The sequence below is a fragment of the Taudactylus pleione genome, unplaced genomic scaffold (genome assembly GCF_031769625.1).
Source record: "Taudactylus pleione unplaced genomic scaffold, aTauple2 ptg000117l, whole genome shotgun sequence".
In the NCBI taxonomy this organism is placed as follows: Eukaryota; Metazoa; Chordata; class Amphibia; order Anura; family Myobatrachidae; genus Taudactylus; species Taudactylus pleione.
In genome coordinates, this window is record NW_028284519.1 from 19,068,685 (window position 1) to 19,084,532 (window position 15,848).

The following is a 15,848-nucleotide window of genomic DNA, read 5'->3' on the forward strand; positions in this document are numbered from 1 at the left end:
GTAACATAAGGGGGGCTCTGAGCTGGCATATAAAGAAATAAGGGGGGTTGGGCTCTGGGCTGGCATATAAGTTTCTTAAAGGGGGCTTGGGGCTGGTAAATAAGATCATGATAGGGAGGCTCTGGGTTCGCATAAGTGGGCCTCTTGGCTGGCATATAAGATCATGAGAGAGGAATCTGGGCTGGCATATAAGATCATGAGGGGCTATCTGGGCTGGCATATGAGATCATGAGAGGGGGATCTGGGCTGGCATATGAGATCATGAGAGGGGGATCTGGGCTGGCATATAAAATCATGAGAGGGGGTTTTGGGCTGGCATATAAAATCATGAGAGGGGGCTCTGAGCTGGCATATGAGATCATGAGAGGGGGGGCTCTGAGCTGGCATATGAGATCATGAGAGGGGGGGCTCTGAGCTGGCATATGAGATCATGAGAGGGGGAATCTGGGCTGGCATATGAGATCATGAGAGGGGGGCTCCGGGCTTCATTGATGAAGGTAACATAAGAGGGGCTCTAGGCTGGCATATAAAGACATAAGGTGGGTTGGGCTCTGGGCTGGCATATAAGTTTCTTAAAGGGGGCTTGGGGCTGGTAAATAAGATCATGATAGGGAGGCTCTGGGCTCACATAAGTGGGCCTCTTGGCTGGCATATAAGATCATGAGATGGGAATCTGGGCTGGCATATGAGATTATGAGAGGGGGATCTGGGCTGGCATATGAGATCATGAGAGGGGGATCTGGGCTGGCATATGAGCTCATGAGATGGGGATCTGGCTGGCATATAATATCATGAGAGGGGAATCTGGGCTGGCATATAAGATTATGAAGGGGAGTCTGGGCTGGCATATAAGATCATGAGGGGGGGGGGCTCCGGACTTCATTGATGAAGGTAACATAAGGGGGGCTCTGGGCTGGCATATAAAGACATAAGTTTCTTAAAGGGGGCTTGGGGCTGGTAAATAAGATCATGATAGGGAGGCTCTGGGCTCGCATAAGTGGGCCTCTTGGCTGGCATATAAGATCATGAGAGGGGGATCTGGGCTGGCATATAAGATCATGAGAGGGGAATCTGGGCTGGCATATAAGATCATGAGAGGGGAATCTGGGCTGGCATATAAAATCATGAGGGGGGCTCTGGGCTGGCATATAAGATTATGTGGGGGGATCTAGGCTGGCATATAAGATCATGGGAGGGGGATCTGGGCTGGCATATGAGATCATTAGAGGGGGATCTAGGCTGGCATATAAAATCATGAGAGGGGGATCTGGGCTGGCATATAAGATCAAGGGAGGGGGATCTGGGCTGGCATATAAGATCATGAGAGGGGGCTCTGGGCTGGCATATGAGATCATGAGATGGTATTCCGTTCAAGTTTTTATATACAGACTCTGCACTATACAGATGCTGGAGCATTTACCCATCAAATTTTAGAAACATTCTTACTGTAAAAAACTCTCTCCTCCTCACCCGAATTAAGATACAAAATAAAAATAAACTCTTCAGTGTTTTTTTGCTAAATAGAAGAACCCTTTACCCTCTGGGGTCATGCCTACTTTACAGCCACGGCCAAAAGTTTTGAGAATGACAAGTATTGGTTTTTACAAAGTTTGCTGCTCCAGTGTTTTTAGATATTTTTGGCAGATGTTACTATGGTATACTGAAGTAATATTACAAGCATTTCAGAGACCTCTGCAATTCACCCTGGCATGCCGTCAATCAACTTCTGGGCCACATAGTGACTGATGGCCGCCCATTCTTGCCTAATTAATGCTTGGAGTTTGTCAGAATTTGTGGGTTTTTGTTTGTCCACCCGCCTCTTGAGGATTGACCACAAGTTCTCAATGGGATTAAGGTCTGGGGAGTTTCCTGGCCATGGACCCAAAATTTCGATGTTTTGTTCCCCGAGCCACTTAGTTATCGCTTTTGCCTTATGGCCAGGTGCTCCATCATGCTGGAAAAGGCATTGTTCCTCACCAAACTGTTCTTGGATGTTTGGGAGAAGTTGCTCTTGGAGGATAATTTGATACCATTCTTTATTCATGGCTGTGTTCTTAGGCAAAATTGTGAGTGAGCCCACTCTCTTGGCTGAGAAGCAACCTCACACATGAATGGTATCAGCATGCTTTACTGTTGGCATGACACATAGTAGCGCTCACCTTTCCTTCTCCGGACAAGCGTTTTTCCAGATGCCCCAAACAATCTGAAAGGGGATTCATCAGAGAAAATAACTTTGCCCCAGTCCTCAGCAGTCCAATCCCTGTACCTTTTGCAGAATATCAGTCTATCCCTGATGTTTTTCCTGGAAAGATATGGCTTCTTTGCTGCCCTTCTTGACACCAGGCCATCCTCCAAAAGTCTTTGCCTCACTGTGCGTGAAGATGCACTCACACCTGCCTGCTGCCATTCCTGAGCAAGCTCTGCACTGATGTTGCCCCAATCCCACAGTTGAATCAACTTTAGGAGACGTCCTGGCGCTTGCTGGACATTCTTGGGCGCCCTGAAGCCTTCTTCACAACTATTGAACAGTTCTCCTTAAAGTTTTTGATGATCCGATAAATGGTTGATTTAGGTGCAATCTTACTAGCAGCAATATCCTTTCCTGTGAAGCCCTTTTTGTGCAAAGGAATGATGACTGCACGTGTTTCATTGCAGGCAACCATGGTTAACAGAGGAAGAACAATGATGTCAAGCTCCACCCTCCTTTTAAAGCTTCCAGTCTGTTATTCTAACTCAATCAGCATGACAGAGTGATCTCCAGCCTTTTCCTCAACAACACTCTCACCTGGGTTAACGAGAGACTCACTGACATGATGTCAGCTGGTCCTTTTGTGGCAGGGCTGAAATGCAGTGGAAATTTTGTTTTTGGGATTAAGTTCATTGTCATGACAAAGAGGGACTTTGCAATTAATTGCAATTCATCTGATCACTCTTCATGACATTCTGGAGTATATGCAAATTGCCATCATAAAAACTGAAGCAGCAGACTTTGTGAAAACCGATACTTGTGTCATGCTCAAAACTTTTGGCCATGGCTGTATACTACTACTATAATAAATATGTAGATGTGGTGACCCAAGGTCTAGGAGAGAAGAGTGTAGAACATACAAGTAAAGTCACTTATTTGGGTAAACATTGACTCCTAAATACCTTACTACAGTGTAGCAGTGTCACATCTCTTTTTACTAACCTATAAATATCGTCTTCTGTGGTTGGGACTTGGTTCTGTAGTCTTTGAGGCGAACGATACACTAGAGAATCATTATCATCCTGGTCTTGGGCAACGGAAACTTTTTGCAGTTCTGGCAACCTGACATCCGAGAGCTGGAAGAAGGATTTAGAATGAGCACATTAAAAACAGTGATCTGCAGGCTGATATGGGAGTATCTGAGTCTGAAGAAGACTAGAGGCAAGCACAGGACTGCAGAAGATGTGTAGAAGAGTGGAACATATATACAGTTTGTTACAATAAATGACATAATGTGCTGAGCATGCAATCACTTACACTTCACAATGATATGCTACACATCCACCTTTTTTTAATTAAAAGCCCGGGATCGGTGCTTTCCTGCGGGTGTGGATTAACAGACACTAAAAGTTCAACATGTAAGAAGGTCGACATGTACAAATGGTCGACAGGGTCAAAAGGGCGACATGAAAACTGTTGACACATTAATTTTTTTTTTAGCCCCAATCTTCACCCTAACCCTCCCCTTGGTGCCTACCCCTAACCCTCCCTCCTGGTGCCTAACCCTAACTGTTGGGGTAGGTGCCTGACCCGATCTGTCCCTTCTAGTACCTAACCCTCCGGTAAGTGCTTAAGCCTAAAAAAAAAAAAAAATAAACCATGCGTTGACCATTTTCATATCTTTTGACCCTGACGACCTTCTTACATGTCGACCTTTATTGTGTCAACCTTTTGTCCCTGTCGACCTTTTATCCCAGTCGACCTATTGACTGTCTATCTAACATTGTCGACCTTTTCACTGTCTATCTATTGTCCAGAACACCTTTCCTGCAAAAATAGTACTCAAACACAAAAAGTTAAAAAAACAAACAACACAAAAATTGCAGAAGGCGCTGTCGAACCATCGGCTCTCCTCAAGGGACCCATTAATTATTTATTTGATTTAAGACCTGATAATTCGAAAATCTTATCAACACTTTTTGCAGCAAAAATAATTACTGTACCGCCCGGATGTTTAAAAAAAATCACATCCAGGGACAGGGGTTCCAATAGAAGGGCCTCCCTGCGATGTGTAAAGTAAAGTGATCTCATCAGCGATCACTTTACTTTGTGCTGCAGGACCTTGCGCGGCCTACTGTGCATTCTCGTCATCAGACAGCTCAATATATCAGACTACACCAGTCCAGCGAATTAAGTGACAGCCCATCACCTAATGGGGGTGCCTTTAAGCCCCAGAGAGTACGTTGGTATTAACCCTTGATCTTAGCCAAAGTGCCAAGAAGTGATACACATTCAAACATTGCTGGCTCCAGGGGGGCTGGCTCCACTGAAATCGGGATGTTGGGGAGGGGTGCGCCCTCTATGGGTGGCGGCCCTGTTCGACCGCACTGGTCGAACACCCCTAGAGCCGGCCCTGCCTCCAAATGCTCTATACAATGCCAGTAAATTGACAAACATCATTGGTAAAAATAAAATGAAATCGTGTTTTGGCTGAAACGAAGAGTATTGTCCTTTGTGGATTTTGATTTAGACTTTGTTTCTTGTTAATCTGATTGTTTTCATTTTTTTAGCAATAGGCTAAGGTTTGGATGTATCAGGAAAAACCAGTAGTCAGTATAGAAGCAGTGACTAAGATAAATCTCTACCACATATACCAGTAAATCACACTGCTGGTGAGGACAATGTGGGAAGGAGGTTATTTGGGAAAGCAAAAACGCCTTAAAGAAAACCAGTCACCAGTCACCAAAGTAGCATGTATCTGTAGGATCATTAAACATAACCTACAGTATATGTCTATGGAATACTGAGCAGAGCTCCCTCTCAGTCCCCTCCTCTACTTCAGCTATATTGTGGCTCTAGACTAGCATTGGCAAAGTATTTCTATGAAGAGAGCAGCATCCTTGTTTTATCTTTGTTTTTGCAGGTCAATGCTATTAAATAAAGGAAGTCACTCAACACAGTCTATATGGAGAGTTCAAGGAAGCAGTGGGTCACAAATACAGTATGGTTTGGGAAGCCCTGGCCTAGACCTATAAGAAGCATTTGGGGCAATGATGTAGGGCATGAGAGTACAGTAGCAGTGACCGATCTATACCCAATACAACAGAGCTCTGCTCAGACACTGCCCTAAAGTAATGGGCCTATTTATTATTTACTAAGCTGAGAAAAGCTCTTTTGTCCAATATTTTCACTGTAGAAAGAGCTTTTCTCAACTTTTCTCAATGTATTAAAAGGCTAACACCTGATAAAAGAGATGTCTCCTGTGCTCACCTATTTAGTACCACCCCACTTTCCCACAAGGCTGGAAGGGAATTGCTTCATCCCCACCAGGTCAAACTACTAAGTGGCCACTTCCCACACATTGTACTGTGACCCTTTGAAGGCAGCATTATTCTGCCAGTGAAGGAGAGAAATGCGACGTAGAGGTGCAGCGATACAGATTAGTTACATCTAAATAAATAAGTAGACCCCTAAGTCAGCATTATAGATCAGTGCGGAGCATTATGAGTATTGACTTAAGAGAAGAGCCAAAGGTACAGAGACCACGCTATGCTTAGAATTATCTGAGTGTCCAGCATACTCTGCTGTGCAGAACTTCATCTCTGTCTTTTTGTCCTTTATCTCAGCACTTTTAAGGCTGGGTACACACTGGGATGATAGATCGGCCGCACGGCCGATCAGCCATCCTATATGACGATTGGTAAGGGCATACACATTAACCAATCTTGGACATGTTGTGTCGTGACTGACATCACAACTGGGTGGGCATTTACATGTAATTGACCAGTTGAGCTGTTAGGCACCGGCGGCCTCTGACGCAAGTGTACGGGCCGTTGGCTGACCACCCATACATACAGCATGATGCACCAATACATCTGCAGATATATGCGATATGTCTGTGAACGATATATATCGTGTGGCCGATGCACACACGATATATCAGCCGTTCAAATGAACAGCCGATATATATGTACCCAGCATTACACGTATAGACAACAGCTGGGGTTGAGGAGAAGGTGCCAAGCAACCAAGTTCAGTTATCCCCATACTGTGTGCGCTATGAATTGGAGCCTCAGCGGATGGGTGGTAGCATTTTTTATTTTATTTTAAAGAATTTAGTCTAAAACAGTGGTTTTCAAATAGGGTCCCACAGCACACTTGCAGGGGTGCTGCAATCGGCTCCCAATTATTTGGATTGTCTTCTTTTCAGACTGGCAAGGGTCACTGTCTGATGCCAGAGAGGCTGCAAACTGTTTAATGTGCAACTGTGCTCCTGCCTGCACTTTCCCTCCATTCTCCTCCTACACACAGTCCTGGCAGACCGTAAAGAGGGCCTTGATAAAAAGAACAGTGGACTATTGTGCCCAAATGACTATATTACGTTGAGGAGGAAGGCCGTGAAGCACCCCAGTCAGATTAGCGTGAATGAACGTAGGAAGACACAGGGGGAGATGTATATAGCAATGGAGAGGGATAAAGTAGTAACCAATCAGCTCCTGACGGTCATTTTTCAAAAACAACCTGTATAATGACAGTTAGTAGCTGATTGGTTGGTACGTTATCTTTCTCCACTTTATCTCGCTCCAAGGTTTGATACATCTCCCCCATTGCCCCACCCTGTAACTGCAGCAACCAGGTAATAATGCATACTACTTTTGGTTTCCGATCACAGCTGTGTGATGGTGAGTGTATGAAAGTGACAGTTACACTGTCCAACCTTGATTAACTATTTTTGCGTGTACAATTTACTTCAGAACATCAGTGTACTGTTTGTGCTGATCTTGCTGCCACGAGAGTGAATAGCTGCCATTTTCTATTTTGTCATATGCCCAGTCGATGGTATCAGTATTCTTGTTAAAGGGGCACATCCACTAGGCGATTTACTCCCTGTCCAATCTCTAAACGATTTTACCTTGATTTTTTCCCTTGAAATTTTATCTTTCAGTCAGAACGATTTGCAAACGATTTGTAAACTATCTTTAATAGATCAAGTGAAATTGACCTGCATGTTCAGTCGACTGACGAGACGATGAAACGACCAGCGGGAGCGCGCATCGTTGGTCGTTAACGACCAAACACTGCACAATTTATAAACGATTTTTAAATGATTGAACGATAACGACGTAATTGTCGTTCAATCGCCTGCTAAAATCGTGTAGTGGATGCCCCCCTTAAGAGTTTAGGCATCAGCTTTGTGTATGAATCATCACATTCATAAACATTTCCTTACTGAAGGAAATTAAAAGGGGCATATTTAAATATAGGCCTGCACAATTATTTGGTGGTCATGCAGACACAAATTACATTCTATTTAGATGGAAAAAGGAGAAAGTAAAATATAATCTTTATAGGAAGTCAAAGTACTCAAACTTTAAAGACAAATTGCATCACATGGATGGATAAACCTGTTGCATAAGTTTGCTAGTTGCGATAGGATTGATGGCATTAGAAAAACTGGTGTGTTTCCTTTTCTTACCTTTGCTCGGTATTGGGCATCCAGAAGGATATTGCAGGGCTTCAAGCGTTGGTGCATTACAGGAGGGTTTAAGTGGTGTAAGAAATGCAGGCCCTCAGCAACGTCTGCTAGGATTCCGATACTTATACTGAGTGGAAGCTCTCTGTACACTTCACACTAAAATCAGACAGAATAATTCATTAGATAATGAATATCTTCAGTACAAAGAAAGAAGAAGTAGCTCAGATTGTAAATTACAGCTTTTATTTACAGCACTGTGCAAGAGAAACACAAATTAGCACATTGATTATCATATCTGCGCACACTGAAAGGAGCACTACTATTTCAGACAAAATAAATACATTTTCAAATAATTAAGACTGTTTTTCTAATGGCCCACACACAGTGGTCAATTTGTACATTTAGAAGTGGTGGAATGGTGGAGGTACAGTTTTACAATCAAAGCAGTAAGGGAAGTGGCAGTAACGGAATGGCCCAGTTCATCCACTGAATATATATTGACACGGACACCTCAAAGATGATGCTGACAAGTATTTCTGGTGAAACAACCTGGTGATTTATTGTAAGAATGTCAAACAATCTTTACACACACATCCAATTTCTCTTTCTAGCTGGGGGTGGGTGGGGGTGCTTTAATGGAGCGGGTACTACTTATTCGGGCCAGGGTTGGTTGGAGGGGCCCGAGTCAGTGATCTCCCCCACTGCTCTGCCCAATGCCTTTCTGACCGGGCAGTGATAGAGATGCGATAGAACATAACTCAAAGAAAGTCTGGATGACACTGTAGAGGTGTCAGATCTACAGTTCTACATTCGCCTGAGGCCCTTTCTCTAGATCAGCGGTTCTCAAACTTGGTCCTCAGGATCCCACACAGGTCATGTTTTCCAGGTCACCCAGCAGGTGCACAGGTGCATTCATTACTCACTGATACATTTTAAAAGATCCACAGGTGGAGATAATTATTTAACTTGTGATTCTGTGAGGAGACCTGGAAAGCATGCACTGTTTGGTCCTGACGACCGAGTTTGAGAACCTGTGCTCTAGATGATCTTTGTCAGATAGGCTCTATATGAATTTATTATTGTACTTGTGTTTTTTAAAGAACAATTATTATTATTACCAGTTATTTATATAGTGCACACAGAGAATATTTGGCTATTCACAGTCCCTGCCCCAGTAGGAGCTTACAATCTATGTTCCCTACCCATGCACACTAGGGTTAAGTTTTTGTTGGGGGCCAATTAACCTGCCACTACATTCTTGGAGTGTGGGAGGAAACCGGAGTACCTGGAGGAAACCCACGCAAGCACTGGGACAATATGCAAACTCCACACAGGTATAGCCATGTTGGGAATCGAACCCACGACCTCAGTGTCTGTACTGCCAATTAAATGTGTGTACATGAAATACTATAAAATATAGATAATTTTTTTCATTTCTTCTGAATCCCTTTCTATTTCAGTAATTATATTGAAGAAAGGAATGTCCCCCACGCCTTAATTATTCCTTCCAAGAATTGTTATAATCGGGCTGCTCTGAAAAGGGATCTATCTAGGCATTGGAAGGACATTAACTATAATGGAGGACAGTACCTGTCGTTAGAGATGTGTGTGGGGTAAATTAATTTACTCAACAACACAAATTTCAGGGCCGTAGCTAGGGTAGTGCGGCCGGTGCCATCGCACAGGGCACCACAGGTCAGGGGGCGCTGTTTGGGCCGGTCAAATTTCTGTTTATTGTCATTCTTGCTTATAACTTCCTTATTTCATCCCCAGCATCTCCTGGCCTCCCCTATCTCTTCCCTGGCCCTTCCCAATGAGGTAATTCCCCTTTTTTTAGGTGCATCATGTCCCTTTAAAAAATGAGGGGGGTGCCAAGGCTCTTTCTGGCACAGGGCACCAAAAAGTCTAGCTACGGCTCTGACAAATTTATATATATATATATATATATATATATATATAGCACATACTGTACTGTGTCATGTGTGTGTGTGTGTGTGTGTATGTATGTATATGCATACACAGTTGTACTGCATTGCTTCATACTGTAGATGTAAGAGTCAACCCAAGAACTATACCTAGGAGTTAGAAAGGTCAAAAGGGGAAACTAAAGAAAAGCCACATTTTCGAAACTGTTACTCAAAATATTTCCCTTATTCTGTTTGGCCGCAAAATTTCTCACGTTTCACTGGTAAAATTTGGCCTAAGTCTTACACCAACCCACAGGCAAACGCAGGGGAAGGGTTCCGTCTGCCTGGAAACCCCCCTCCCCAGCCCACACCATGACCACAATAGAAATAGTAATATAATAGATTATTACTAGTGCTGCATGTTCTTCTCAGTATCACAAATGAAATAATTAGCACCACCTGTGGATCTTTTAACATGTATCAGTCAGTAATAAATTGTGCACCAACTAGAAGATCTGGAAAACATGCACTGTTAGAGATGCACTGCTATACAGCCCAATATGTACATATATGTCCAGGGTAGAGCTAGGTTCTTCTGCTGCTCCTCCAGGCTCCCGTACTTGCTCCAATAGTCTGGAATGGTGCTCACATCTAAAATAAAAACATTCAGCTCAGGCAGGATGGACCTACTGCCGCATCTAATGGCTTACTGTGATCACTGGTCCTGTATATGCTGGAATTATTACACACAATACACATTGTATGACGCTTAATAAATCTGGTTAAGTACTAATTCTGCTCTCTTCATTGACAGGCTACACTCGCTCTAAAATTAAGCATTTGGAAACCCCCCTCTGGAAATCCTTCGTTTGCCACTGCAACCATACCATACGCCAGAAATAGCTGACTATTGTCCCTGTTCTATTCCTTCCTGGTAATGTAAACGTACAAATACAGGACCGAATGGCAAAGCTAACATTGCTGAAGCTTTGCTCCTCTCCCAGACGCATTATGTAACCCTGATTAGGGTTACGGAGATATAAATATAATTCATATATACAATTGAAACAGGTATACATTTTCAGTCATCTATTTACAGCAAAATGCCATTTATGTGGTAAATGTTAAATATACTGAAGGGATATATGTGATGTGATGTAAATATAAGTAAATATGTGGAAATGTATGTACCCTGTGCATGTTAGATATCTATGATGTCAGTGGACTTTAGTGCTTCATGCTGCAGATATACATTTCACAGACATTGGTGATAGTTGCAGAAGGGGGCGGAGTAATATAGATGGGAGTGAATCGGTTCCTGTCAGGAAAATAGGATCCGGTGAGGGAGAGGCTATATAACAGCTGTTAGTAGCAGCTGAGAGGCAGTCTCCTGATCCCTCCCTCCAGTGCCTGCCCTCCTGTGACCTGGGCAGCCGGTGAGCAGCGATGAGCTGCCAGGCGCAGGGGGGCAGAGCCGGAGAGGGAGCCCAGCTTGAGCTGGGGAAGCAGGTGGGACAGCGGTACTCACCCTGCCTTATTGGTGAAGCAGAAGAAGCTTACCACTGATAAGAGGCAGTGGAGCAGCAGGGGTGGTCCCGGCAGCGGAGCAGAGCAGCAGTTACCAGAGGCATTTCCTGAGGGAGGAGGTAACTGCAGGGGCTCGTCAGTGGCTATAGCTTGACAGCTGATCTGCTGTCAGAAGGAGGGGACAGACGCCCAGCACCACTACCTGTGAGGCAATGCTGGCATATACAGTCAGCTGTACAGAGAGACCGGCTTCAAGGAGGTGGTGAGAAATCTTTTAATGGAGCAGACTTACACTTAGTAGCCACAGTTACTCTGTAGTTTATACTACATCAAATAGAGAGGCTGTGTAAGGGACCAGCAGCCTCCTGGCTGCCCCACAGCTAACAGGCTGTGATAAGGGGATGTGCAGCTGATAAGGAGAGAGGGATGACCTCGGCCAGTGTGAGGATATCAGTGTGGAATTCCTGAGGCAGCGTGGAATATTCTGACAGCAGTGAGGAAATAACCCTCTCTGTAGCACCACACAATGACTGGCCAGCTACTACAGTACATAGAAAATAGGAGGGCACATAGAGCTGTAAGGGATCTGTCAGTTGGGACAGTTATAAAATACCCATGCATTACAATGTACTGTCATCAGGATACAGCTAGAATTGAAGCTTGGGGGGAGCATGTTCTATATTTTTTTTAGTAACAGAGGAGCAAAAGCTAAAAAGTAACTTATTTCAGCTGCAGCCAGATAGGGAATATTCTATGCTATGTCAAAGTTTACAGCCTAATACTCTGGCTTCTGTGTGGCTGTATATATGAGGTATCGTTAGTGTCCAGCTCATAGGCTATTAATCCTTAATGAACTTTTAGCTACATAAGTGGAAACCTATATGAGAGGGATACTTTGAGTGTTCACCTTGGATACTATTCATACAGGAGATTCAGCGAATTGACAATTTGGACCAAATGTATTTAAGTTGTTAGGAGTGGTATATTCCAGCACAATTGAAGGCATATTTACCACCATATAGTATAATGGAAAAAGAACATTTTATTCTTCCGGATTCCAAGCATAACTTAATTTATGGTGATAAACTGTACATCTGCTTAAAACTGTACAATTTGCTACATTGTTCAGTTAATATTTATGTATACCTATATGTATATGAATCTGTGTATGATTTCATCTCTGAGTGTAAAGGAAGTATTTATTGCCATATTATATTGTTGACACATAAAGATGTTAAAGCTATAATTATAGTGAATTTTATTCCTGGAGGAGTCTGACAGTCCTTGGGTCTACGTGAATGAAGAAGAACAGGTCATATATATAGATATGTATGTGATGTTACACTGTAATATTATATGTCATTTCAATCTTCATACACAAACATCACATTACACTATCAGGACCTTATTAATATTATAGTGTATAACATGGCTTACCCAGGCAAGCCTTAGTTAATTAGCTTGGGTGGAGGCACTGGATTAATGATAACATAAAAGGTACACCACCTAGAGAGGTTAAGGGTGGGTGCATTATACAACATAGGAGTAACAAAGGTGGTAGTAACCTGGTGACCCTTTAGTGGTAAAAAGGGGGGTTACATTTATTTATGTCAAATTTCTCTGAAATTTCTAGGGGCAACCAGGAAAAAGACAGGAAGAGGAGGCTTTCCAGACCTCTATAATAAAGGAAACCATATACCTAGATATATAGATTATAAACTGATCCAATGACAGTAATGAGGCTTTCTTGGCCCATTCATGTACCAGATTCTTGATCAATATATAGCCTGCACTGCCAGGAATATTTGTCCAAGCCAATATTTTACACGATTTGGCCAATTCCGACGCATCGTCAGTGGCAAACGCAGGATTTCTATAGGGGGGTTTCCAAATGCTTGATTTTAGAGCGAGTGTCGCCAGTACATGAAGAGGGTATAATTAGCACTTAACCAGCTTTAATATGCATCATACAAAGTATATTGTATTGCATAATCCCAGCATATATAGAGGACCAGTGATCACAGTAAGCCATTAGATGCAGCAGTAGGGCCATCCTGTCTGAGCAGAATGTTTTTTTTTTTTCAGATGTGGGCATCATTCCAGAGCATTGGAGCCAGTCCGGGAGTCTGGGGGAGCAGCAGAAGAACCTAGCACTTCCCTGGACATATATGTACATATTGCTCTCCTTATGTACTGGATAGTGTATTATTATACAGTATAAATAATTAACCCTATAACAGTGCATGCTTTCCACATCTCCTAGTTGGGGCACAGGTATATTTATTACTGGCTGACACATTTTAAAAGATCCACAGGTGATGCTAATCATTTCATTTGTGATAATGAGAAGAACATGCAGCACTAGTAACATTGTATTATATTACTATTTCTATTGTGGTCATGGTGTGTGCTGGGGAGGGGGGTTTCCAGGCAGATGGAAACCCCCCCTGCGTTTGCCTCTGCATCGTGACGACAAATCGTGTAAAATATGCCCAAATCGTGAGTGTCCACTCACGATCACGATGCCGATGCACCTCCCCGCAGTTCGTACATTGCATCTTCAGATCTGCCGTGCTGTAGGGCAGATTTGCCAATCTGGGACACGATGCACTGGAAAAAGTTAAGAATGCACGATAGATCGTTTCTCACACTGGACACTTTTTACACCAAATCGTGTGCAGGAATGCGGAGGAGCTGCCGGGGGACAGTTCAAGGGGAAATCGTACACTATGTCAGATCGTGAGCACATCGCCAAGTGTGTAGGCAACTCTGTGTAGGCAACAGGTATGCTTTCAAGTAAACCGTCATGACAGATGACTTTAGTATTCTCTATACTCAGCCCAACCTGGTAAATGAGAGAGTGCAGCGAATTGTTTGGCATCCACTCCATCACAATACCAATCATATTTGGTGTCTGATATATTCCAATAGTTTCTGTCAGACGCTCTGACTTTATCCTGCCGATAGACTTCACCTCTTCGAGGATTGCTTGGCGTTGCCTACAGAGTACAGATACAAAATGTTACATTTAATTACTGTAAAAACACACACACAACACACATATGGACTGCACTGTTCGTGTGGTAGGCACAGACCATTTCATAAACACACACATAAATATATACTAGAATTTTGGCCTGTGATTTGCCGAGTTGCTACATATTGTGCCCAGCATTGCAGGTATTTTTCTCTGCCTTCCCCACCTTTCCATGTTTCTATTTCATTTGTTCCTCCTTCCACCTCCTACCCCCGTCTATACCTCTCTCTGTCTCTCATCTCTGTCCCCTTTTCTCCAGTCTGTTTCTCTTTCACCCCCTACCCCTTCGTCAGATTCTCGTGGGTTTTGGATTCTATATAAGGCACCGCAGCCATGACTCTGCACCATTTCACTGTCAGGCACGCTGTTGTATGCTGCGTTGTACTCTACTGTATAGGCTGTCCTGTGTCCAGACTCACAAGTGGCTGTGCTGCTCTGTATAGTCAATGTGTATAGGGGGGCACACTGCTGTATGCCTCGCTGTACTCTGCTGTATTGGCTGTGCTGTGTTCAGACTCCAGGCTCACAAGTGGATGGTCAGTGTGTATAGGGGCACGTTGCTGTATGCTGCGCTGTACTCTGCTGTATTGGCTGTGCTGTGTCCAGAATCACAAGCTGTGCTCTGTATAGTCCGTATATATAGGGGCACGCTGCTGTATGCTTCACTGTACTTTGCTGTATTGGCTGTGCTGTATCCAGACTCCAGACCCATTAACAAGTGGCTGTGGTCTGTGTAGTCAGTGTGTATAAGGGCACGCTCCTCTATGCTGTGCTGTACTCTGGTGTGTATTGGATGTGCTGTGTCCATGTAAAGTGGCTGTTCACAAGCAGCACTACATTGTGTATTGTCACTGTCATTTGCGAAAAAAGTAAAAACCCTTTTTTTAAAGTTAAAAAATGTGAAATAAAGTAATTTTTTTTTATTATTTTAAGTTTAAGTTTGCGCTGTACCCCTGTGCGTTATTATTCACGTACATAATAAAATAAAACCCCTTTCAATTGCCACAGGGAGAGTTGAGCTATGAAGTGAAAAATAAAGATATTCTTCCTTCTATTGTTTGTACTTTACCCTAGTGCGCTTCGTTCACGTGCATATATAAGCCCTGTAACGCCACACAGTGTGAGCCACGTGCCATGTTTGAAGTTGAACTGCCACATGTTTGTGCCATCCACTGCTGTCGCTTAGCTTAGTCAGCCAGCTAGCTCGGTGCAACCTTTTGGCGTAAACTGGATGACAGCAATATTGTGAGCTGTGAGGTGGTCAAAATTGACTGGAACTAAGTGGAAATTAATGCTATTGAGGTTAATAATACTCTTGGGGAAAAAAAGGCTCAAATTATGTGATTTGAGGGGTTTTTTTTGCCAATTTTTGGAAAAAAAATACAAGACCAAAACCAGTCATGCCAGTTTGGCAAAACCAAAACCAGCAATAAATGTTCCGATGCACATACTTTTTAATAACATTGCCATCATATCTTATTGACAATTGTATTACTAGGGGTCTCCACAAACCTTAATCTGGTCCTAACCACACATTTTCATGCTGCATTGGCTTAATCAGCAATAACTACATTTTATATTTTTACAGCTTATGGAGCATACACACGGTCAGATTTGTCAGATGAACGATTGAACGATTTGAACGATTTTACCAAAGTTTTGAACGATTTGAACGATTGAACGATTTTTGACTGCATTAAAATGAATGGAATC

General features: G+C 43.2%; 1 protein-coding gene across 1 annotated transcript in view; it reads right to left on the minus strand.

Moving 5' to 3' along the window:
* The window catches only part of LOC148524679 (receptor-interacting serine/threonine-protein kinase 2-like), a 91,932-nt gene that overhangs the window by 53,128 nt on the left and 22,956 nt on the right, over positions 1-15,848 (minus strand). The window contains exons 3-5 of the mRNA XM_088471966.1: positions 13,944-14,097; positions 7,665-7,820; positions 3,191-3,324 (exon numbers count right to left, since the gene is read on the minus strand). Coding sequence (XP_088328092.1) covers positions 3,191-3,324; positions 7,665-7,820; positions 13,944-14,097 — 444 coding nt within the window. The remainder of the gene's footprint in view (positions 1-3,190; positions 3,325-7,664; positions 7,821-13,943; positions 14,098-15,848) is intronic.